Consider the following 26924-nt stretch of genomic DNA (forward strand, 5'->3'; position numbering starts at 1 on the left):
GCCAAATATCTGAAATATGTGGTTAGAACAAGAGGCTCCATGAATTAATACTAAGTGGGAATCTTTATACAAGCAGCTAAAGAGCATTTTTAATCATATGAGTTCCTCGGATCGCCTTTTTTATAAAGTTTTTATAAATGTTTGTTACATTTTTAATGTTTTTTCCTGTTGGTACATAGATAGACTAAATTGTTTTTATGATATGAATTTTTTACTGTGCTTTTATGGTCTTTTAATAATTCCGAATAAAGCTATCTTGACTTGACTTGACTTGATTCCTCTGTGTCTTGCATGCAATATCCTTATAATATATTGTAGAGGGGACTTTGGTCCATATATAATAAATATGTGTGTGTGTGTAAAACAAATATATAATTATTCTTTTGTTTGTGCAGTCATAACTCCTATTTTATTCCAGTCTGGTACTTGTATCTCAATGGGTACCAAATCTAATCAAGGACATTGTAGACACATAATGGGATACAGGGCTACTTTGTGAAATGCAACAATCACTGATTTCTGTTTCCAACATAAAATCACTGCCTTGTGGGACATGTGGCACTGTTAACAAATAAGTTAACTCTATTCACATGCCTGTATGTAAGGGATGACTGTTTTACATATTAAAGACAGTGCTTACAGGGGATCTGAAGGGATATATTTATTGTATGGGATCTGGGAAACGCAAATGTCTGCAAGAGCCCAGAAGGGAGTTAGCGCTTGCAGAGGACATAATGAAAGCCTGTGCTTGCAGGGTTTATAATAGGTAGTGGCGTTTGCAGGCGACGTGATGGGAGGAAGTGCTTTGGGGGGACCTCGTGGTAGGCGGTGCTTTGGGGAGACATGATGGAAACGTACTTGCAAGTGACATGACAGTACATGTTAGAGGCAGGGCACCTGCATCAAGTTCATGTTTCCAATTTAACAAGATGGGAGCTGATGCTTGCAAGGAATGTGATGTGAGCAGGTGGTCATGGGGGACTTGATGGACGACTGGTGCTTGCAGAGGACCTGCTTTGACCCTGTGTTTGCAGGGCACCTGATGGGAGCCGGTGCTTCAAAGGGGAATGAAGGGAGCAGGTGCTTGCAGGAGACTTAGAGACACCCAGGAAAATGTCAGTTTTGCTTCCGTGGGACAAACAGGAAGTCAGTATTAGCAGAACACCTGGATGGAGTGATAGCAAGGTAGACATGATTGAGCAAGATACCACACTGGAGTCAAATCGTATTGGGCTGCTTTGGCAAATACTTCTTGTGGCAGAGAATAATGATTCTGTTGGTGGCAATTTATGCCACATGTGTTTTAAATAAAGATAGCTGATGGTTAATGCCGTTTTTATGCATTAAAAGAGAGCCAATTATTCATGCACGTGTCCAGCAGTTGTGGCAGACATCTTTGGATTACTTTTTTTAAAAAGCATAATCAATTCCATTCAACGATAGCCTCCCTGCACGTGCATGGCAGTTACTGTGATAAAAAAAAGCTTTAGCGAAGCCAGTAGATTTCACAGGTGAGCCCTATTGGCTGTGCCAGTTCTCGTCTTAAAATAAAATCAGAATGACATCAACTAAGCACAACCAAGCAACATTCTCAGGTTTGTCTATTTCTGTGTCCAACCGATGTAACTTGCATGAGATGTGAGGAAGAGAGCATTCTCTAAACGGTATTCCCAGGATTGTTTGACTGCATATTGACTAGGCAGTATTGAATTCATCTGTTTTGCAAATAACTGTATATTTATGTTTTCATTTTTCCAGATTCTGCCTCGAGGAATAGAATGTAGACCACTAGCGGATGAATGTGATTTTCCCGAGTATTGTGATGGAGTACTGCCAATTTGTACTCGTGATTTCTTTCAGCAGGATGGGAATTTGTGCAATAATAAACAGTCATATTGCTTCAATGGAATATGCCAAAATCCTGACGTACAGTGCAAGCAGTTATTCGGACCAGGTAATTGAACCACATTGCTTATTTGTAGGGATGCAACAATAGCGTGCTGTGGCATTGGCTGAATATGTGGGTCTTATAAACATATGTACTGGAGTATTTTTCATTTTTGGGCAAGTAGCACTTTGATTTAAATACAATAAAAGTATATATCAGAATTGAAAGGTTTTATAAAATCTGAATTAATATTTGATAACAAACTTAAAGTATTTATCCTAATAGTGGTAAATAAACATGTATTTGCCAACAAAGGATATCATACTTTTGTACAAAGTTTAGCTGAGCACTTATTTGAAACTAAATTTCAACTTATATGCCATAAACTGTTGTTTGTATCCTGTTATCGGTTGTTATTAGGGACTCTATTTCAGAGCACCAGTAAAGTTTAGCAACCAACAGAATAACAAGATAAATATAAAACATATTAAGTTATATGATGTTCCTTGTAGATTTGTAGAAAATAAAGTTAAAACTGGAAAAACTTGTTTTAGGAAATAAGCTGTAATAGAGTGGCAGGAAAAAGTGGGTTGGAGACGTGCTAGCTGTTGTACATGAGTTCCGGTTGCATTGTTCAATGACATCGTAAGTTTGATCGCTGTTTTCTCTGGTATAGTATATTTGAGGAGAATTCTATCACCTTTTATAGGATGTATATATTTTACTGGCAGAAAAGTTCTAGTTGTCTCCATCTGTGCTATGACATTAACACCTTTATTTCTAGATTCTGCTCAGTTACCGAGGAAGAAAAATAACCCCCATAAGAAAATGTAACATATCCCCTACTAACATGTTACTTGCTGAATACCAAACCAGCACCCCTCATGACCCATAGCACTATTGTATTACATATACATTCTAGAAAGCGTATACATCAAATCGGAAGTCCAATACAATTTGCCACACACATTACAACTGCTGGAGTCCAGGTCGCTACCAGCAGTGATCAATGAGTCTCACCTCCTCCCCATTCTCGGAGTCTGATTCTACTTCTGAAACAGTTTTGCTGTTCCCATAGTCCTGGAAACAATTCGACATCCCCACTTACGTTGCAATATCGTCCTGAGCCTTGCCATCTGTGCTAGATTGTCTGATGTTTTGCTCCTCTGCCATCGCCATTTCACAAGAAACTTGACCCCCAGACTCACTGAAGGGGTACAAGTGCCCATCCGACTGATGGCCGCTCTCCTCCGTGCTAGTAGAAGAGCTAATTGGAAGAATTTGTAGGGTATTTTACTGCCCCTGGGTTGCTTCATTATTTCTTACAAACACGCCTGTGACGTGGCCAGGAGTGGAAACCCTGCTGAAGCTTTGAGCCATGGAACTACCTCTTCCCAGAACAACCTCACCTCCCTGCAGACCCATGGAAAGTATAGAAAGTAGGTGATGTATTCTCCACATCTGGGATACCTGGCCTCCCTTGTTGGATGAACCTTGCTAAGGAGATACTGTGTAATACACATCCGGTGAAGGTAATTGAAATGTATTAGCTTAAACCTGGTGTTGCCCGAGACCCTACGAATCAGGGAACACCCAAGCTCCCAATCCTCATCTGAGAAGGGCTCTGCCAGCCACCTCTCCCACACTCGTCTAGCATGCAGGGGGAGCCGAACCAGGTCCCCCCTAATCAATTTATACAGTACTTTGAGTAGATGCCTCACCTCCCTCCAACGGAATTGACCCCTAGCATCTGTGATGTCAGAGGCACAGCTGGGAACGTGCATCTCACCTATCAGTTGACAAGTGTCCCGGGCCTCCTGCAGGGTAATAAACTCTTCCCCAGGGAACAGGTCTCCAGCCACAAGACAACCCCAAGCCCTCCACCTTTCCATGGACATATCCGCATCGTTTGCAGGGAATAGTGCAAGGTCCCATAGCTGCAATGCCTGGTCGAATGGGGGCTCTAAGGATCACTTTCTAAACTACCTCCTCCCAAATTCCCGCCGTCTGTTGTATTAGATAAGGAACTGAAAAAACTGCGCGTCCTCCTCTCAAAAGGAGTTGTGCAAGCATCTTGCCTCCTGTTTTACCCTACAGCAAGCGCTTTTCTCAATTATCCGAGTCAGTGAGCCACTAGACCGCATATTGTTAATGAGCTGCATAATATATGTGTTGCATATCTGTGAATGCCAGACCCCTGTCAGCCATATTTCTCTTTAGTGCTGACAAGGCAACTCTGCTGCGGCAGCCCGCTCACACCAAGAATACTAATGAACTGTCCAGTCTCTGGAAGCCCCAATGGCCGGTAGGACACAGCAAATTCTGTTCAGCATACAAACACCTGGGGAGAAAGACCATCTTGGGGACCGCCACCCTACCTGTGACTGAAATGGGGAAGTGTGTTCCACAAGTGGATGGACCCGAGGAGACCCCCAGTACCCGCTCAATATTATGTTGGTTCTGGCATGCTCTATATGAGCTACTATAACTCCCAGATACTGAAAACTGTCAGTCTCCCATTGAAAGCTGAGCTCCAGTATGTGATCCCAAGGAATTGACTCTATGCCCCCCAGCGGGAACAAAAGTGTCTTACTTTTGTTGACCTTCAGGCTCGAGACCACTTTGAAGGCCCAAACTTGCTGCATGAGAATCATGACTGCTTCCCTGGGAGAACCGACATAGATAAGTCCATCGTCTGCAGACAGTGACACAACATGGTTAGCGATGTTCGCCTTTATCCCCGAGTCTCCTGGCAGAGCCGAGCAGCCAGTGGCTCCAGCTCCAGTGCCAAATCAAAAAGCAACGGTGAAAGTGGGCAGCACTGACGGGTTCCCCTCTCCACCAAGCAACTCTCTGATACCATTCCTGCCACCCTGACACAAGCCATAGGTTCAGTGTTCAGCAACTGTTCCCAGTCTCCAGCAACTGTTCCCAGTCTCTAAAGACTAGGCCAAATCCCAGCACCCTCAATACCGCCATCAAGTAAGACCAGTTCACCGTGTCAAAGGCCTTCTCGAGTTCAACAGCCACTAATGCCATCTTCTGTTCCTCCCCTGCCACTGCCTGCATAACTTGTGCCAACCTACGAAGATTGAGAGCTGTGCTCTGACTTGTGATTACCCTGATTGATATTCGTGCACTAACCCCCAGATTCATCAATGTCCCGATTTGCGAGTCCTTAATAGCGTTTATTAAGGAATCGCTATTAAGCACTCGCAAAACGGGATTCATGTAGAAATCGCACAATTAAATGCGATTTCTACTGCTTCCTTATTTGCGATTCGCTAATTGCCAATCGCAAATAAGGAATGACTCCCCATTCATTCCTATGGGCCAGGCCCATAGGAATTAATGGGGAGTCATTCCTTATTTGCGATTAGCAATTAGCGAATCGCAAATAAGGAAGCGATTTCAAGGGTGCCAGGGTGTCCAAGGGACACCCTGTAGCACCCCTGAAATGCAAATGTACACAGGTGTTGCGCACACACATGTCCAAAGGACATGTGTGTGTGTGTAACATGCAACTTAGAAAAATGCACTAAAGTGCTTTTTTCTAAGTTTTCGCTATTTACCACGAAGTTACACTTCGCGGTAAATAGCGGCCCCATATTGCGAAATCGCAATTTTCAAAAGGTTCATGAATAGCATTTAAGGATTCTCTAATTGAGATTCCTTAAATGAGATTCTTCGCAATTTTGCGATTTCTGTAATTGCGATTGTTGCATTTGGGATGATGAATCCCAAATGCAAAAATAGCGCTTGCAAAGGGCCGGATTCTCAGAATCTGGCCCTTTGCGAGCCGATTTTACGTTGATGAATCTGGCCGTTAGTCCCTTATTACCTCCTATAGTTTGGTTGACAGAAGTTTACAAAGCACCTCAACAAAAGCAATAATAATGCTCTGGGGTTGATACATGGAAGGGTCTACAGAATCCTCCCCTCCCAGGTTTATCATCACACATATCACACCCTGTCACATGGTAGGGGAGAGAATCTTTTTGTCACATGCTTTCTGGAAGACCTCCAACAGATGTGCAGAATACGTGTGATAGAACTCCACCGGTAAGCCGTCTCATTCCGGCACCTTGGATCTATTAAAATCCTGCAGTGCACCTGTTATCTCTTCTAGCGTGAGGTCTGAGCTCAATTCATATGCACTATCCAGATCAGGCCCCAAAAGCGCCATTCCCCAAAGGTACATCCCCAACTCATCCACACTGACCGTTGCCCTGGCCCTATACACCTCCAGGAGGTGAGCTTGGAAGGACTTTAATATATCAATCAAAAACAGGGGGAGAAGGAGGATTGGGCTAGGTTCACCCTCCTCTGTGTTCAAAGTGTAGCAAAAAGGATCTGTGGAAGACGGATCAAAAGAACCTAACCAAGGACATACGGGTGGTTCACCAATCGGGTGGAAACAACCTCTGTTAGCCGAAAAAAAAAATGTATTTTCTTGAGTTCCCTTCAGTCACCCAGGGTTGCCCCTAGGTGGCATGCTTCATCATTTGGGGCCATCTCAAGGATCTACTGCTTGGGGCGTGCTGCGACTTGCGGAGTTACGTAGGAGCACTTATTTTGTGAGGGTATGTGTAGTGCAGTGTGGGGGAGTGGTGTAAGTGATATTTAAAAAATTTACCTAACTAGTGAGACAAAGTTTTATTCCTGCTCCCAGTTGGCAAGGATAACAAGAGGTTAATAAAAGGGAAAAATAACTTATGTAATTATAATCACTAGTATTGTCTCGACATGTTTCGAGGTATCCCCTAAACCTCTTATTCAGGACAAAAAGGGTGCCAGCCCCTTGTGTACCACTCCGTGCAGGATCTATAGTTAAGTGAAAATAAAGATAATGAATGTACAACTATTGTGTGAGCATTGCGAAAAAATACATACGGTTGATTCTGAACATGTAGTATCTGTCACGGAGAAGAAAAAGCAAAATGCAAGTTAATATATACTGCCTGCCCACCACTACTGTGGGCAGGTTATGGCATTCCGCTGTGCGTAAATGAAGGTACTTCATAAAATGGTGTAAGTGCCCTTGAAAGTAACAGTAATTAGTGCTTAGATCCTGTTTGTATTAATATACAACACTTGACATCACTATTATGAGAAAGCAAGGTTAAAAAATATGTTAAAAACACTTGTGATCATGGACAAAACAGGACGCACACAACATGTAACATAATAACAATTTCTTTTTGCAACGTACTTATTTTATGGCCAAATTGCGCCTCATGGTCTGTCTGGGTGGAGGGGCCTGTAGAACCCTAAATTGTAATAAGAAGAATACACAAAGAAGTGCAATTATAGGGGTTTTGTTTCAAACCATTCCTCTCTTTTAAGCATCCCTTGCACTAATCCTATAAATTGGTAAGAAATGCTGTGAGAATACGGGAAAAAGAGTTTCTGGATTTCCTGTAGGGGGAAAAAGTCTTACGGTGCTCAGCAACCCTCCGTCAGTACGCCCTACTCGTTCCCAGGGTGGAACGCATCTTAGCGTGTCTGTGCCTTGGTACCGGTAGAAATAGTCTTTCCAAACATCCGAGTCATGTCCTCATGCTGTTAACGACTAGTGCGTGTCTTGTTTAGTTTGGAAATGGTCCGCCATGTTGCTAGTATTTAGGTGTCTCTTCTTGTCTTACTGCAAAAACGGAGTCGCCTCTAAATGTCTAAATTATTTATTTATGTACAGTAGTCCCTCCTTCGAATTATAGAGAGATGCCAGGTAACATTATAAAAAAAATGGGGGGGGGTTGTTATCGAACCCTGGTCTTAGGGACACTGTGAGGCTCTACAATGGCGGCCATATTGGAGTGGTCATAAATAGCAAGAGACTGTTCCTCATACAGCTTCCAGTTTAAAAGAATGAGGTGTAAATATCAAAGTTCCTTATTTTTTGATTCTTGTAGAGCGGTCCCAGTTTGACAGACACGTCAGAGGTATAGAAACATACCAGGTAGGGTTTTTTCACGAGTGGAAAACAAATTTCGTCTCAAAAACACTAGCTGTTTTAGGGTGGCTGTACATCAATAGACAGCGTGGGGATGTTTTCTCACACATAATTTTGGTTATTACAAAACTACCTACTTTCAAGAATATGGCTGTTACTTAGGTCTGTGTTTTGGAAGATAGGTGTTGTATTGTGCAATTGTCCTACGGTTGCACGCTTGCTGGGTGAAAGTTTTGTAAATTGATGAGGTTTCATCTTAAATTTGAGATTGCCATCTGTCTGAGGTATTGGGGTTCATTTATCTAGTGAATTGGCTCCATGGTATACTCTTGTTCAATCCAATGATGTCGGTGCGTAACTTGAAAACCCATCTTTGCTCCTTCTCTAGGAGCATCTGTTCCAAATTATCACAGGGTTTAATGTGTTACAACACAACCCACCGCATGTCATTTGGGGTGTGTTGCTTCTCATTGAAATGTGACGTCATTCTGGTACTTGCCCTATGGCCTCGGATGTTGCTCCGATGTTCGCAAATTCTTGTGCTCACTTTCCTGGTGGTCAATCCCACATAGTGTAGGTCACAGCAGCATGTAATCAGATATACAACTCCTATAGTGTTGCAAGTGTTACATTTTCAAAACTATGTGGACCAATTGGAACGTGGATATATGCACTCCTTGGTAATTTAAGTGATCAAATGTGCTTAGTTTTATGGGTGCCACGTTGGTGAACCCTCCTGAACTTGAGGGTGAATAAACTAGAACACAAGCGTTGGCTCCAGTGAGAGTAACGTCTCCAATGTGCGCTTCTCGAATAAATGAATTTAGCGAAAAGTCGTTTGTAGTAATTTTTTTATATAACTGTATTTTTATTTTCACTTTGTTTTCAGTTCCATACTATTGCATTCATAGTATGCACATTTTGCATCTTTCATCATTTTTTTACATTTCTGCCCAATGCATTTCGGGCTTGCTCTTCATCAGGGGAGTTAAGTTCTGAAAGCATCAAATAGAACAATTCAATCAACGGCACAGGATAAATTATCAACAGTATAATATGTAAAAAACGTACATTCAAGGTGTTGTTGAAAGGAACCTTGTTAACTACCTAAACTGCTCTGTGAGCTAAGGTGATATGTGATTGATAGACTCTCTCATCATTACCTTTGAGGAAGCCACAAACTTAAAAAATCCATATTGAAACACTGGCCGCTACTTGCATTGGAGGAAGACTTTAAAGGGATTTTTTCGACACAACCAAGATTCGCATATTCTCGAACACGCAAATTCAAAGAACTGTTACATGAGAAAAACGACAAATTTCATATAACGACAAAGTATAGTTATTTGAAAATACTACAAACAACTTTTCGCGAAATTCTTTTATTGAGGAGTGCACATTGGAGACGTTACTCTCACCGGAGCCAACGCTTGTGTTCACATTTTCACAACTCTCATGATTTCCCTGTATTGAAAGTGACCCTCTTGGTAGTTGTGGTGAGATGGCATACACTACAGTTACCACATGGGTGGTGGCCTGTTGGTAAAGTACTGATTACCTGTTGGATACTTTTGTTTTGTGGCTTCGGGCGTGTGTGTACCAATATATCCTTCAGATGTTTGCGCCTCTTATGTGAGAACATTGGTGTTGGTATATTCAAGTTACCACTGTTTAGAATCCGCCAATGTTTTTTTACCAGCTTGGAGACTTTGTCTGATGCTATATTGAAGGTAGTAATACAGATGGGTCTTTTGTCTTTTTCATTCTCTTGTTTATCATACATTTCCAGAAGGGCGTCCCTATGATTATTTTGTGCCCTTTTCCTTGCCTTTGCAATTATTTTGGAAGGGTATTTTTGTTTTTTTCGTTTTTCTGCTAGGTCTTTTGCCTGCTTATCAAAATCCAACGTTTCTGTGCAGTTTCTTCTAAGTCTAAGGAACTGTCCAAAGGGGAGATTATCTTTCAGATGTGGTGGATGAAAGCTGTCGTAAAGTAAGAGTCCGTTTTTCACGGTTGGTTTAAAGTATGTTGTGGTTTTGAGTGTACCATCTACTGCATAGATGTTAAGGTCAAGAAAAACTAACTCAGACCTACTGATTGTGCAGGTGAATTTTAGAAAGGGGTCCTGTAGATTGAGCCACTCCAGGAATATGTTGGCCTCTGTTTTGTCTCCCCTCCATATTACTAGGATGTCATCAATGTATCTTTTCCATTCCACAATCTTCTGGCGATGTGGGTTTTGGTCTGATAGAATCTTTTGTTCCTCTAGATGATGGACGTACAATCCAGCCACACTCGGCACGAAAGTACTACCCATGCTGGTACCGTGTTGCTGTTGAAAAAGGGATTCTTCAAAACGGAAGTAGTTCTCTGTCAGCGCCTATTTGCAGCATTCTAGGACCACATGTTGTGGTGTATGGTAGGTAATAAGAAAACAAGCAGGAAATGAAACCTGCGTGGGTAGCACTGTGCCTAAAGCCTTTGCCAAAAATTAAGAAAACACCTTCTCTTATCAATAAACCAATTTTGAATAAGAACACATGAAAGTTTTGATCCGAAATTTTATTAACTCTACAATATATGCATCATGCTGCATTGACAAACAGATTTTTAACATTGAATGTATATTAATTCATGTGGATTTAGTTTCCACTCATTGACAGTGGGTATTCAAAAAGCAATTTACAATAAACAATTAACAAAATATATTTTTCAAACAAGAATTCTGGTATCAGCAGATCTAAAAAAAAACAACCAAATGCATTTCGGGACCCCGTGGTCCCTTCTTCAGGGGTACATGTGCAATAAAACAAAATAAACAACACACTAATGTATTGTGTACGCACGGTGGAGGTAATCTCATCAACAATGCTTGTACTGCAGGGAGGAGCTTCGCGCAACCGAGATGGCCGCGTGAGCACAGGGCTCTTGGGACCTTCGCCACCTCCCGCATCTATCCTGAACATTATCCAGATTATGACGACGGGTTATTGAAGACGCAACCCAGCTGATATAATAGCTGCTTCCAGAAATCGATTTGGACTCCAGGAACCGAAGCTACGGCACTTCGAACTTTTGTGGCCTGCTCCATGGCACTGCCCGGGGCTCGAGTCAATGTGATGCCCAGATAGTAATTGAACAACAACGGCCTACCGGGCCCTGCTCACTGCCCCGGAGTTAACTTTCGGTTTCGTTTTCAGCTCTCGGCATTCTTCTGTCTCGAGACCGCTCTGGCAACCCGGGATGCAATCTGCCCCGCAACTCCACTGTTTAATTGCCATTGAGTGTTTCTGTCATGTGACATCGGGCTGAAACTTGTTTTTTGTTGATCCTGGTGGGTGAATTGAGAGGAGTCATTTTCACCAGGTCTCGAAGGCCCCTCAGGGGCGCAACACCCAATATGGCTGGCAAACCCGAAAGCGAGAAACGGAAGATCAAGACCGTTCACCGAGGGGGTGCTATTCAATCGAATGTCATGGCTCGATACACTCATCCTAAGGGGTCCCCCGGTGGTACGAGTAGGTCCCTGGGAGTTGCGGGAGACGACTCAGCGGCAGTGGATGACTTGACCCTGCATGATGTCATGGGCGCCATTGCTAGTATGAAGACCTCTATCGGCCAACAATATGAGGCTCTGGCCCTAAAGCTTGACACTGTGGCAATCGATGTCAACCTGATCAGGGCGGATTTATCAAAGACTAATAAAAAAGTCAAATCCTTGGATTTGAAGACCTCCAGCCTTACGACCGATGTGTCCGATTTACAGACAGAGGTACGCAATCTACGGTCCTCCAATGATCTCTTCTCTCGCCGGCTGGAGGATTTTGAAAGTCGGGCTAGACGCAACAACGTCCGTATTATTGGGGTCCCTGAAAAACTGGAAAACCCAGCCGTGGATCTCCATGTTGAGGACCTCATCCTAAATCATCTTGCTCCCAAAGGCCTGAGCAAGCAACTTTTTTGCGGTGGAACGCGCACACAGAGTGCCGGGCGGGAAGCCTAAGCTGGGCACCACCCCGCGTCCCATCATCGCCAGAATTTTCAACTTCAGAGATAGAGACGCTATCCTGCAGGCATCGCGGGCGGGTGGCCCTACGAAGTTCGAAAACACCACAGTGAGCTTCTACCCAGATTTCACCCAGTTCGTTCAGAAGCAAAGGATGGGGTTTCAGGGGGTGAAGCGACGATTGAGAGACATGGGCAAGAAATATGCGATGCTTTTTCCATCTCGGCTGCGTGTAGAATACGAAGATCGGACGTTTTTCTTTGACCGCCCTGAGACTGTGAGTGACTGGCTCCATACGTTGCCCATGCAGCGTGGTCGCCCTGAACATTCCGAAGGAGCTGAAGGCGGCCTGTTGGAACAGGAGTGAGCAGCGGTTTCAGATTTCTGGACATTGTGTACAACTGGCAGCTGTGGTTTGATGACTTTTATACTGGCACTATTAGTGGTGGGATACCCAGAGGTGGCGGGGGGTGAGACTCTTTCCTCCTCCGTGGTTCTTTTTGTAGATTAGTTTAATGTTAGGGCGACAGGCACACTGCAAGTTGGGGGTGGCTTTCGAGTCCAACGCAGGGGTGCAGTGTGGTGGGGAGTGTTTTGGGTATTTGTTGGGGGGTGGGGGAGGGGAATTTGTGTGTGTTTCATTTTGTTTCAAGGCAACGCTTTGTTTAACTTCTGGACCTGGGTGTTGCGCTCGCTGTGGGGTGGATTCTGCAGTTATTTCCTGGGATGGGGGTAGGGGGTTGAAGTTACTGTGCTGGAATGTTAACGGGTTGGGGGATAGGATAAAACGTGTTATAGTGCTGCGGCTACTGAGACGCCTCTCCCCTGATGTAGTGTTACTGCAAGAGACACATCTGATCGGAAATACATGCCACGCTATGAATCGGCGGGGTTATCGTCTTCTGGCACACTGTGAATTCACCACTGGTTCTAGGGGGGTGGGTATCCTAGTCAGGGGTTCCCTCCCCCTGGAGGTCGACGATGTCATCCTTGACGACAGGGGGCGCTACGCTGCTATCACTGGTAGATGAGAGGGGAAGACTGTCTCTTTGCTTTCTGTTTACGTTCCTCCTGGCCTGCAGACTACGACCATCGCTGATTTAGGGAGAGTAATTCTGGGGCTTCCGGAAGGCATCCTGGTAGTGGGTGGTGATTTCAATTCTGTTGTCTCCGGTAGGGATGACCGTTACCCCCCCCCGCCCCCCCCCCCCCGAGATCTCATGAGATCACAGTCCTGGTTGGGTGGCTTCTTGGACAAGCTGAGACTGGTAGATTGTTGGAGGCTTCTGCATCCGGGACAGGCACAATACACCTTCCACTCTGGTGCTCACTGCAGTCTCTCTAGACTTTATGTCCTGATGCCGGCAGCGCAGGCCTCTTCGGTCAGGGAGGTCAGACATCTTGCTAGGGGTATTTCTGATCACTCCCCACTATGGCTTATGATGGATACGAGGTTGGGAGCCGAGGGCCGAGTGGCCCCGATTAATCCTTGGTATCTCCGTCACCCCAAAACCCGGGCGGAGTTAAGTAGAACACTGGATCATTATTTTGCCGAGAATGTGGGGTCTGTGTCTTCTTCTGTTCGCTGTGGGAGGCTTTCAAGACGGTTATCCGTGGCCAGGCACTGTTGTTAATTGCTGGCACCAAGAAAAGTAAAAACGAGGCGGTAGTCCGCCTTGAGACCGAAATAGCTGAGTTGGAAGGGGATTTGGAACTGGGTATCACTCATGACAAGATTCATCTCCTCATTCTCAAACAACTTGACTATAGGGCATTGGTGACGGATGCCGCTAAAGTTATGAGTAGAGAGCATCAAGGACGTCTATATGATGTGGGAGATAAGGCGGGGAAATTGATTGCTTGGCTGGATAGAAAGGAGAGGGCAAGTCGTGTGGTCCCTTTGGTGGAGGGAGTGGATGGAGTGAGAGTGACTGATCCTGCCGAGATCGTGGAGTGTTTTGCGGAATATTTTCAAACAGTGTATTCCCCTGTATCCGACAGACCAGAGGAAGATTCACATCTGCTGTTACGAGACATTACATTGCCCTGTCTGTCGGGATCTAGACAGGGAACTGGTGGACGCGGCACTTTCCGTCGAAGAGGTGGCAACTGCTATCCGCTCCGTATATTCGGGAAAGGCTATGGGCCCTAATGGTCTCCCCATCGAGCTTTACAAGCTACGCCCTGACAAAATGGCGCCGTATCTTCGTTCTATGTTTCTGGAGTCGCGAGACGTCGGCTCCCTCCCTCGTGATCAGCGACTTGCGACCATTGTGGTGATTCATAAGGAGGGGAAGCCGCGGGATCGCTGCGCTTCGTATAGGCCTATTTCACTTCTAAATGCGGAGCCCAAGATACTTGCGAAATTGCTAGCAAATCGTTTGATAAAGGTAATCAGCGACCTGATCCATCCAGATCAATCCAGTTTCATTCCACACCGTAATACAGCATTGAACTTGCGGCGCTTGCATGGCGTTCTTGCGAGAGCGGCGTCATTACGTGAACCGGCCATCTTGGCTTCCTTGGATGCTACGATGGCCTTTGATACGCTGGAGTGGCCGTATCTCTGGGCCGCTCTTGCAAAGTTCGGTTTTGGCCCTGGTTTCATCGGCTGGGTGAAACTTTTGTACGAGGAACCATTGGCTCAGATTGTGGTGAATGGTCGGGTTTCTAAGTCGTTTACTCTTGGAAGGGGCACGCGGCAAGGGTGTCCGCTGTCCCCGCTTCTCTTTGCCCTCGCATTAGAACCCCTGGCTGCTTGGCTGCGGTGGGAGCCATCGAGAGGGGTATTCGGTGGACCCCGGATTTTGAGGACCGAGTATCACTCTATGAAGACGATATCTTGTTGTATCTTATGTCACCTCGAAAGTCGCTGATCATATTATTTGATGTGTTGAACTCGTTCGGGAGAAACTCCGGCCTTGTGATTAACTGGTCCAAGTCTTGTGTTTATGTACTCTCGGGTGACTCTCCTTCTTTGCCGCGCGGTTGTCCCATACAAGTGGTGCAGACGGGATTTAAATATCTGGGGGTCTATATCGCCTTGGACCCCGTGGTCCGTTATGATCGTAACCTGCTTCCCCCGCTCCAATGCTTAAAATCCGATGTTGTGGCCTGGCGCAAACTGCCACTGTCCCCCCTCGGGCGTGCAGCTCTTTTTAAAATGATGTCATTGCCGCGGTTTTTATACGCGCTGCAGAATACACTTGATGTTATTCCGGCGAGCTACTTTCGAGAGGTGGAAAGTTTGCAGAGACAATTGATATGGGGCGGGCGTTCACGCATCGCCCTCGCTAAGCTGACGCTTCCCTGGTACGATGGTGGTATTGCACTTCCGGATATAAGGCGATACTATTGGGCTTCCCAGCTAGGGGCGATCAATCATGGAATGTACAGTCCTGCGTCGAATCCTGCGTTTGAAATGGATAAGTGGCTGTTGCCGGGCGGTGATTATAACAGGGCGCTTTATACCAAACCTGCTGGGAAGAAGCTTTCGGGACCCACTAAGATAGCGGTGCGAGTGTGGCAATGTGCTAATGCTGCAATGGGATGGAGGGGTCGACTGATTCGAGCGACTCCGCTCTATGCATCTTAGAGACTGGGAAGCCTGTGGAAGAAGAAAGGTTTCGAGAGGTGGGACGTGATTGGTATCTGCAGGGTGAGTGATGTTTGGGCCAAGTGATAAGGAATTCTTCCGTTATGCGCAGATTCGCCACGCGCTGAATTCGGTTTTCCTCCAGGTACCGTTATCCCAGAAGCATCCCCACTTGAAGATCGGGTACTTGACGGATACGTTCCCAACAGCACTATTTCATTGATCTATAAGAAATTGATTAATGATCGGGTTGATTTGTTGGTCCGACTTAGAGAGGTTTGGACTAGTGATGGTTTGGAGTTGGACGACGAGGACTGGCAGTCGGCAATATCCTCGCCGAAGGAGGTTGCGATTCCGGCTTGTACAGCTTAAGATCCTACACCGGATCTATGTGACTGGCCCTCCCCTGATTCGTATGGGATATTCTGTGGATGGGTTGTGTAAGCGTGGATGCGGTTTAACCGGTACTTTCCTCCACATACTTTGGGAGTGTCCGGAGGTGGTACGGTTTTGGAATCGAGTGCATGCTGTGATGGAGGAGGTCATGGGTGTTGCGCTGTTGCCTGAAGCAAGGCGTTGTTTGTTGAATGTTTGGGAGCCGACTGATTATGATGTGGTGCAGACTCAGTGGGGGACCCTTGGGAATATGGTCGCCAAGAGAGATATCGCACAGTTGTGGGGCTCTCAGAGACCGCCCACCATCCTGGCATGGAAGGAGAATATGGACTGGTGTATGTTTAGAGAGAAGACGGTATATGTGGCACGCGGCAGACCCAAAAAGTGGGGTAAAATCTGGGGCCAATGGAACTCCTACCGGGGTGATATATGTACACCTCCCTTCACAGATGCTCCGGATGTTCCGTCTTCCCCCTGACCCGACATTCCTAACGATGTTTCAGCTTTAATGCTTTAAGATTTTGAATTTCCCCCCTGCTCCCCCCCTCCTGCATTGATGTTTTGTATCAAAATGAAATGCATTTCCTTCCTCGCTGAACGCTTCTCCATTTGTACTGACTTTATTGCCTTGTTTGTTTATGTTTATTTATCAATAAAAAGAAATATTAAAAAAAACAATGCTTGTACTGCTGGTGATGTAATTCAAATGGTGAAAATGTGCAAAAATATCATGAATATTATGCGTCCTGCATGCTCATGGTAACATGCTCTGTTATTGAGAAATTGTGCTCAAAGATTTCTGGGTAGATTATAGTTAGAAAACCCCAGTCTCAAAACTGTCAGTCAATTGAGAAAATCTTAACCATCAATACTGTGTTCTGAGGTGGTGGTTTCCCAGTGCTCCCAAAGAAACAATCCATGCGAGTGCGCCTAAACGATATGTGTATGTGACATGCAATAGGTTCGTGCATGTGTTCTCTCTTCTAAAAAAATACTGATAGTGAAAGTTATTACAAAAAAGTACCTGCTGCTGTATATCAAGACCGCTAATCCATAAGCTGCAATGTCACGTATGGTGACTCAGTGTAAAAGAATCTGGGCAAAATATCGGGCGTGATTAAGTATCGATTGCAGTGAGGGGGGTGATTGCCTAGCTAATAAAGCCGAGGGACGCTTACCGCTTGAAATTGAACTTGGTCCTGGGATTTTCGAAGGAATCGAATCTTACGATTAAAAACACAGTCCTATTGAGGACCCATTGTAGCTATCAAAAAATGTCAACAAAAACTGGGACTAAGCCGGTGCTTACCTGTCGGCGGTTTGAAATATACCAATAGTTGATGGGTGTTCCGGTATCTGCAATGTAATGCATCGATAAGTGTGAGCTTCATGTGTTGACCTCAAAAGCGCTTGAAGTCAGAAGATAAAAGGAAGTTCAAACTACCACACACAGGGAAATGGACGCTCTCAATATGCAGCTAGACTTGGATACGGTAAAACAGGGTGAAACGCCCCAAAAGTGCTGTGGTTGAAAAAGGGCTGCTCAATAAAAAACTGATGACGGCCTAGTGCTGACTCAGTGTCTTACGTGAAAATAGAAAGTGGACTACCTCGAAACTAAAAAGGACACGAACTGGGCAGTATGTAACGAAAACACAGAACCGGCTGAAGGGGAAAAATAAATAATTTGCATGAGTGTGGGGCCTGTGTAATTAAAAAATATACTCTCAGCTGACAAAAAATATGTTGAGGGGATGATAAGATTGTACAGACTATACCGCTGCTACGTATTGAGTTTAGTGTATAGAAAACCCGTGTGAGAGTGCTATGAGAAATCAGTGGAATGCAGATGTCACTTGTTCCTTAACCGTTTGTGACGTGTCTGGTCTAATGTGCCTGGTGAACATGTCCACGATCTATCCAATGTGCATGTAGTATGATAAGATGACAAACTAAAGAGCAGCACATGTAAATGTGACCCACATTATTTGCAGTGTCCTAATATACACAATATAACATATGCTGTTGACAGTGATGACAGTGATATTGTCATGTATAATCATATATAAACAGTTAGAGTGTACAACAAATCCTAAAAAAACAAGTGATCATGACTGAAAAGTCTAATAACACAGTAGAACAATGTTATACCATGTATACCATGAACAATATTTTCACAACATAGTGTATCCAGTACATCATGATATCTAGTTAATAATGTTGCACCCTGGTATTATAAAAAACAACTGTAATCCACTTGTTCATTCAATCCTTCCGGGGTTATTGTGCCCAATTGCTCTATCCCATAAATTTCTCGCTGCAACAATCTATTGTGGTTGTCCACTCCCTCTAGCTGTTGTACTACTTCAATAATCTGACACCTCATTTGTGAAATGCTAAGTTTAGCTTCTTGCCAGTGTGTAGCTACAGTAGATGTTGTGCTGTGGGTACGTATAGTGCTTTTTTGTTCAGCTAGTCAGTTTTTCCGACGTACATAAAGCCACAAGGGCATTTCAAGCAGTACACAACATTGGTTGTGTTACAATCAGCAGAATGTCGTAATTTTATATTTTTGCCTGAATGCGGATGTGTGAGGTGTACACCAAGTATCATATTGCTGCAGTGTATGCAGTTGTGACACCGCGTCATACCTTTGTAGTGTGTTTCCACTGGAAGTCTTGGAGATGAAATTAGTTCCTGAAGGTTCTTCGCACGAGTATATCCAAATGTGGGTTTGTCGCTAAATAATCCTTTAAAGTCTGGTTCTGTCTGCAAAAGTTCCCATCTTTTTCTGCTGTATGGTAGGGCCATGTTGACCCATACAGGATTTCCTCAAGAATACCCATAGTTTATTTGTGTGGCATGCTTGTATAAAGACTCTCCACATCTAAGCCAATCAGGATGTTGCATGTAGGATCAAACTGGAGGTCCCTTAGTAGGCCAAGTACGGCTTTGGTGTCCTTCAGGTAGGTGTTAGTGTTTTGTATCAGTGGACGTAGGAAGGCGTCTGCAAACTTGGAAAGTGTTTCCAGGATGCATCCAATCCAGGAAACAATAGGTCGTCCCGGTGGATTCTCCACTGATTTATGTATGTTAGGGATTTGGTAGAACTAGGGTACTATCGGGTGGGTGTTGATCATAAACTTCCCCTCTTTTTTGGTTACCCAGACATGGGTGAGTGCTTCTTCAACCATGCTGGTGATTCCGATCCTGATCCGTTCAGTGGGATCATCTCTGATGCGTCTTTAGTTTCTTTCATCCGACAAGAGTCTGATGCATTCTTGGCCGTATGCTCCTGTGCTTTGTAAGACCATACCTCCACCCTTGTCTGCAGGTTTTATGGTAATGTCCTTATTGTTGGCAAATATTTTAATGGCTTCGTCTTCCTATACACCTCCAGGAGGTGAGCTTGGAAGGACTTTAATATAGCCTGATGACCAGTGGCAATTAACCCTCCTGGGAGTCGCAGGTGTACAGTTTGAGTTCCCTCCTGTTATCTGCGCAGAATCCAAGCTAGCAATTTCCCTGCCTTGTCGTCCTTCCTATGCAAGCATTGTCAATACTGTGTAAGTGTCTAAGTTGTGCCAGAGGTCGTTTAGTTTCCACCATGTCTTGGCCACTCCCTTCTTGTCTCCAGCAAGTCTGCCTCCCCCTTCTGAAGTTCACCCAGCTGTTTCTCCTGACAGACCTCATCCTCCTCCAACTGCTTGCATATCCCAATAGTGGACCTTATGCAATTGCCACGCATCACCACTTTCAAAGCCTCCTATTCAGTGGCCCTAGATGCCGTTGTATCCCAATTGTGTTCCATGTAATCCATCAGTGCACCCATCAAGGATTCTCTACAGGCAGCGTCTGTCAGAGCCTCCGTAAGTAAGTGCCAACCTTTGCTATTTGGTATCTCCTCCCGCCACTTCACCCGCAGCAGTATCGGAGCATGGTCAGAGAGAAACCTCCCTAAATGCACTACCTCTTTTGTGCATGGAGTCTAAGCGGCTGAACATATTGTGTGTCAAGGAGTGACAGGTGTATTCTCTTGCTTGCGGGTGAAGGAGTCGCCGGATATCTGAGAGACCCAAGTCATGCAAGACCGCCAAGAGCAACCAAGTCCCCTGTGGTTTTATTCCCAACCTAACTGGGTGTTTATCCGTCTTGCAATTTTCTAAACAGTTGAAATCGCCTGCCCAAATGGTAGGGAAGCCTACGCTGTCATGTAATTAGTCTTGATTATGCATGTGGAGATATTCATAATAGCAATGACCTTCCCATCCAATGTGCCCTGTACTAGTATGTAGCAGCCCTTAATATCTGCTTCTGCATATTTGTGGTGGAAGGGTACTCCCGGAGCAACCCAAATAGCCACCCATCTGTCGTAGGATGAATATGTGGCCTAGTAAAGTTGTTTCCCCAATTTCTGCATTTCACTGGCCATTAGGTGCATTTCCTGTAACCACGCTATATGGACCCTGGTGCATTTTAGGAATGCGTGTACCGAGTAATTCTTTGTGTAATCCCTCAAGCACAGGACGTTCCAGGAGATTACATTACTGGTTCCTGCTATAAAAGTCATGTACACCTCCCATTGTTCGTAGATTCCTGAAGGGCCTGCAACTTGGTGCCATTGGTTCCCCTTTCTTATTCTGTGGCATGAAAATGGACATCCAGCTGCAACTCTACCATAACTGTCCCTACATAACTCAAATGCGAAACAAAAAAAATGGATCCCTTCCCCCCACCCCAGGCAAACAATACAACCAAAAACAAAAGGATGTTCACTCAGCAATGCAAAGCTGCCAGGACCTGCAGCATAATCCCCAAAATAGAAGAACAAGGCACCCAACATGGCCACTCGCAGCACAGCCAAGTAGAGGGAATCAAGCAACACTGCAAACCCCCCCTTAAGTTAGTTACATAGATCTAGCGTCCACTAGGGGTATGACGCTCCACCTTATTCATCTCCCCTTTCAAGAATCTCATTCCACAGTATCAGCCAAGTCACAGACATAATAGCAATGCAGGCAGAAGCTTATGCAAAACCTGACTAGCCCCCTCATTCCCCAGTGTTACTTGGCTTTGACTCCTTAAGCTTGACCTGGTCGATCATATCCTCTCCCAACCTCATCTGAGCAGAGTCCAATGCCATGGTGCCATCTCCCTGGATCACAATTTGTGAGACCACTGGGCTACCCTGAGGGCCCAGCTCTGTTTGGCCACCAACACCTCGAGGCCACCGGCCACTTTCAGACCCACGCTCATCCCACAGCCAGCTCCTCCTGGATCCTGCCTGATTGTGGGGCCCTTGATCTCACATTTACAGCCATCTCTAAACATCCCCGGGCAGTCGCAGAAATGTGAATTTCCATTAGATATCACCCACAGCTTTGCTGGGTACCGAAGCAGGTACTTTAGCCCTATCTCTCCTAGTTTTGTCTTGACCTTCAGGTAAGATTTTCTGAAGCCCTGCACGCGCTGTGTGTAATGGATATTTCGTGGTTGTCGAAGTGGGCATTGCCAGTTTCACATGCCGCTTCCAGGATACTGTCTCTGTTCTTGTAATTGAGACCATGAGCTATAATAACCCAGGGAGGCGCCCCAGAAGAGGGCAGTGCAGTCAGGCCCCTGTGTACTAGCTCACTAATAAATAATCTAGAAAGGTCTTTCAGCTGCAGCACCTCTCAAACCCATTGCTCATCAAAACATGCTGTCTTTCTTCCCTTCGCATGTTCCCGCAACCCCAAAAGGTATTTCTTCTGAATCTCCATTTCGCATCTTCGACTCTGTCATCCAAAATACCAGTCCTGGATAGGACTCCTGCCATTTCCTTTTGCAGTGAGGCCACCTTCTTTTTGGGCACACAGCGTAAGTCAGTGCGAAACAGAGTGACCTTGACTGATACTGATTCAATCTTTCCTTCCAGAGCAACCCTAGAGAACAGGATCAACGCCAAGAGTTCTGCTCACAAAGGTTCAACCACTGATGGTTCTGGGCTGGGATCACAGCTGGATCCTCCCTGTCGCTTCTTTCTGTGCCTGTTTGCCTGGGGCATCATGTAGTGACCCATTGTGTTTCCCTGACAGGGCTCCTGAGGCCTGCCTTTACCCATGGAGAAGGGCGATGTCATCCGTCAGTCCTAGCCACCAAAGAAACTCCTGAAGGGGGAGAGGACCCCCACAGCAGCTGCCAGCCATGACACAACCCTAATTCCAGGTGCACTGGTTCTGGCAGGTACAGTCTACCCATGACACAGCCAGGTAGGTGCCTTCCAATTCCACCTCAGGGCACCCCTCAGGAGTCAACAGGTAAGTGGTTGTTCAGAGGACCCTGCCTGGTGAAGAGGTTGAACTGAGGGCTCTGGGTCCACACTTTGCTACACTTAGGCGCCTCAAGATCCCCTTGAATGAGTTCACACCATCCTATTTGAGGGCATCCCCACCTACACTATGGTCAGATCCGATGTCCAAACACCACAGCATTCCTCCAAAACACACAATGGGCTCCCCAGCAATTGAAAAATTCTGCCTTCTTAGGAGGCCCCCATCATGTATGTCCTCTGAGGCTCCGTAATTCTATGTCAGGACCGGAGGCTTCAGATTATGCTTTTTACCTTCTTCGCTGATTTATTCACAAACTGACAGCAGCCAAAAAGCACATAACAACAGCCCTACCTTAACAAGGATAAGGGCAAACAAAGAAAAAATGTCCATAAACTACAACTCCCATGAGCAACATAGGGCAGTCCATAATGCAGTCCTTTCTCAGTATCCACTGTGGCTAGATAGGACGTCCCCTTCATGACCACTTCCTCTTTCTTCGCTGCTTCGCAGCCAGTTAAGTGATTTTTTCCCTCTCTCCTCACTTGTTTCATGATTGGGGTTTGTTGGGAGGTTACAGTGAGAGTTTTGTGTTCATACTTGATTGTGGGGTTGTTCTAACGCTCCGTTTTGTTTTAACAGAGCCCATTCTGGTCGCGGGAGCATTTCTTGTTCCTACGCGACTTTGCCCGTTTTTCGGCCGCCTCCGGCCGCTAGGGGGTGCTGGTGCGTCTCGTTCTCCTAGGCGCGTTTCCTGTCATGGTGCGCGCTGAGGAGAACGTGTGTTTACCGAGCCTTCCCCCTGTCGCCTCACCCTGACGCTCCCTGGAGCCTGTATTGCCCCACATTTCTTGCATTTACGCCCCGGTGGGGGTCTGTATGGCGGCCTGACCGCGTTGACGCCTGCGGGCTGCCTAAGGCACTCTGAAGTGGCTTCCTGCTGTGAGTGTGTCTAGCGCGCAGGGAGGTGACGAGGGCCTGGTCTTTTAGAGAGGGCCGGCGCGCTAGTGGGGTGAGTGCCCCCCTGATTCCCAGTTCCACTGGGCACCTTATGTTAGCAGCTTCGTTTCTGCACCACGATCCCTGCTCTGGCTTTATCCTGCAGCCCTGTCAGTTCTTTGTACCCGGTAGAGCCAGTGTATAATTAGCCAGTTATTGCTTCTGGGCAGTCTTGATTCTTTAAGGCTTTGGGATTAGCGCTAGGCGCCTGACACTGATGGGGGACGAGTACTATGAGGAGGAGGAGTCGCATGGCTACCTCAACGATGATGAATTCTACCAGGCTGTAGATAGTTCTATCTATAGGTGCGTCACAGATATTGTTGGGCCTATGGAGGAGCGTCTCTCTGCACGCATCGTCCAGGAGTGTGAAAGGGTTACCCATGCACATTTAGGGGTCCCTCCTAATCCTACGGCCCCGACGGGGAGTACTCCCCCGGCCCCTAAGAAACCCTGTAGGGACGGGGTGTCGAGTGGGGCGCATGGTGTGGATAAAGACGCCTTCGAGAGGCTGCGCGATGCATTCCTCGCTAAGGCGATGGACCCCACCCCGGCGCCCTCCCCATCCCCGGGCCCCTCGGGGGCCTCCGGGGTGGCTCCATTGTCACCGGCTCCAACCTCCCCGCCGGACACCGATGACGAGGAAGGGTCGGAGCGTTCTTGGCGGCCTTCAGGCTCCGCCGCCGAACTCCCTCAGGACAGTTCGGGCATGCTTGACCCGGATGAGATCATGCATCCGAGGTCAGCGGCCTGGGCCCCTGAGGAGAAGGTGGCGAAGTTTGTCGCTGGCCGCCTCCGCAAACCCTTAGAAAAGGAGGCGAGGAGCTGTTTGCGTGGAGAGTGCCCCAGGCCTACGCTGGAGGGGAAGGTTGCCATGACCCCTGAGTTAGACCCAAAAATGGCCACCTTTTTGGCGAAATTCATTAAGGACCCTAGGAAAGGCATCGACCGTTCCTGGCGGGCTTGCCAGGACAAGCTATTAGATGCCATCGGCCCCATAACGAAGATTCTGGACATGGCGGAGGAAGCCAAAGTGTCCGGGGCGGCCATCTCCCCGGAGGTCCTCTCCAACTGGGCACAGAGAGTAGTGGTTTTCCTGGGGAACGCAAACTGCGCGCTGTCAACAGAACGCAGATGATCCCTCTTGATCAAACTAGATCCTAAGTTGGGGGATCTGGCCTCTTCCGAGGCGGGGGCTGTGGCCCAGGGTGGCCTCTTTGGAGAGCCGTTTATCAGAGAACTGGGAAAGTTCGTTAATACCTTTACGTCCCTAGATAGGGCCCAGTCAAACATCAAAAGAGTTTTTCACCAGCGTTTCTCCAGGGGGGCCGGTCGCGGAGGGGGCCGCGCGACCGGCCGTGGTGGTCAGCAAGCGACCAACAGGAATCAAGGCTCCGGGCGGGGGCAGTATAACTCCTCGCAAAATTACAACACGTTCTACCCTACCAGAGGACAACGCTTCCGTGGCCGTGGTGGCTTCAAGACTGCGACTGGAAACTCCTCCAACGGTGAGTGTAATCTCAGCGGACCTGGTCCGCGTGGGGGGACGATTGGCCCGGTTTCCAGAGGCCTGGGCCGCGATCACGACGGATGCCTGGGTTTTACAGACTATCCGGGGTTTTCACGTGGAATTTTACGATCAACCCCGGCAGGTCAGGCCTCCTCAGCCTATCGTGTTCTCTTGTGCGGACGCACGACTAGTCGACGACGAAGTCTCAGACCTGCTTCGCAAGGGCGCCATCTGTTTTTCCACTCGACACCCGGCGGGGTTTTTGAGCAATTTGTTCTTGGTGGACAAGGCAGATGGCGGAAAGCGGCCGGTGATCAACCTCAAGGAATTCAACGGTTGGTTGGTCTACCGGCACTTCAAGATGGAGGGTATCCATCTTCTGAGAGATGTGTTGCTTCCACACGACTGGATGGTGCGTCTGGATCTCAAGGACGCGTACCTGGTGGTTCCCATTCACCCCCCACACCGTCGCTTTCTACAGTTCCGATGGAGGGGTCAGGTGTTCGAGTTTACCGCCCTTCCTTTCGGTCTTTCTTCGGCCCCTTGGTGTTTCACCAAGCTCCTCCGGCCGGCGGTGGAGGTTTTACGGAGCCAGGGTATCCGACTGATAGTCTATCTGGACGATATCCTGCTGATGGCTCAATGCCCCGAGCAGTTGGGGCTCCAACTGCGCACAACGATATCGTTGCTCCAGGGTCTGGGGTTTGTGATCAACAGCGAAAAGTCTGTCCTGGTTCCCTCCCAGTCGGTCGTGTTTCTCGGTTTTACTGTGGATTCAGTGCACTGCACCCTGAGCCTCCCTTCCAAGAAACTAGGGAAAATCCGCCACATCCTCAGACAGACGATCTCTCGATCGCACACGTCTCTCCGTCAGATTGCCCGGGTGATGGGTCTACTATCCTCCTCCATCCAGGCAATCTTTCCGGGGCCCCTGCACTACCGAGCTCTGCAGCGTCTCAAAGCGCATCATCTCCGGCGAGGCCTGACTTACGATCAGGTGGTTCCCCTGTCGGACGAGGTGAAGGAGGAGATGAGCTGGTGGCTTACACATATGGAGGCCTGGAACGGCCGGGCTATTTTCGGTCCGGTCCCGGACTTGGTGATAGAGTCCGACGCCAGCCGTGCGGGCTGGGGCGCTCGCTGTGGGGAGTTTTCCACAGGCGGCGCCTGGTCATCCGAGGAACAAGAGCTCCATATCAACTGTCTGGAGCTGCTGGCCGGGTCCTTCGCGGTCCGCTGCTGGACCAAGGACACAGTCCGTTCTTGCGTCTTGCTCCGCATGGACAATATCTCGGCCGTGCGCTATGTAAACCATTTGGGCGGCCCTCGTTCCAAGGCACTTTTGGACTTGGCGAAAGTCTTTTGGAATTATTGCCTGGCGCACCAGGTGTCGGTGACGGCAGAATACTTGCCGGGTCAAGACAATCAGGTAGCGGATTGGCATTCCCGATATCTGCGGGACTCCAGTCAGTGGAAACTCGATCAACATGTGTTCAGATGGCTGGACGATACCTGGGGCCCATTCTCGGTGGACCTTTTTGCGTCCCGTCTGGACTTCCAGCTCCCACGTTTCTTCAGTTGGAGGCCGGACCCTCTAGCGGAGGCAACGGATGCCTTCCTCCAGGATTGGTGTCTGGAGAGGTCGTACGCTTTCCCTCCATTCTCAATGATTCTGAGAGCGGCGGCCCATCTGCGCCGCCAGCGGGCGGATGTGGTGATGGTGACTCCCTGGTGGAGATCTCAAGTATGGTTTCCAGTTCTGCTGGAACTTTCTTGGGATTCTCCAATCCTACTCCCCCGGTTTCCACGGCTTCTTCTCAGAGCGGACGGGGAACTCCATCCCCTGCTCACTCAGAGCTCTCTTCACCTCATGGCGTGGAGGCTTTCGGGCGACGTTGGTCGCTCCCGGGCCTTTCGAGACCGGCTGAGGATTTCCTCTCGAAGGCCTGGGCAGGCAGCACGACAAAGCGTTATCGATCTGCCTGGAATAAGTGGTCACGTTGGTGTCTACGACGGAACCTGGATCCCTTGGTCGCAGGAGTCGTTCCGGCATTGAATTATTTGGCGGAATCCGCCGCGGTCGGCCTGGCCTATCGTACTATTAATGCAATGAGGTCAGCGATCTCGGCGGGCCATCAGCCAGTGGCGGGGGCCCCGCTAGGAGAACATCCTTTTGTTTGTCGCCTCTTGAGGGGCATTCGACTTTCTTTGCCTCCGGAACCGCGTTATTCGGTTCTTTGGGATGTTAACCTGGTGCTTAACCTCT

At 47.3% G+C, this 26924-nt stretch overlaps 1 protein-coding gene across 3 annotated transcripts in view; it reads left to right on the forward strand.

Moving 5' to 3' along the window:
- The window catches only part of LOC144791046 (disintegrin and metalloproteinase domain-containing protein 9-like), a 1785694-nt gene that overhangs the window by 960538 nt on the left and 798232 nt on the right, over positions 1 to 26924 (forward strand). For 2 of the 3 annotated variants that reach the window (XR_013602283.1, XM_078665682.1), the window contains exon 14: positions 1759 to 1954. Coding sequence is in view for 2 of the 3 variants with exons in the window: in XM_078665682.1 (XP_078521808.1) it covers positions 1759 to 1954 (196 nt within the window). In the remaining variant the exon portion in view is untranslated. Of the gene's footprint in view, positions 1 to 1758; positions 1955 to 10110; positions 10261 to 26924 lie in introns of all 3 variants that reach the window. The other variant, XM_078665681.1, reaches the window with a different exon arrangement.

The sequence above is a fragment of the Lissotriton helveticus genome, chromosome 11 (genome assembly GCF_964261635.1).
Source record: "Lissotriton helveticus chromosome 11, aLisHel1.1, whole genome shotgun sequence".
NCBI lineage: Eukaryota > Metazoa > Chordata > Amphibia > Caudata > Salamandridae > Lissotriton > Lissotriton helveticus.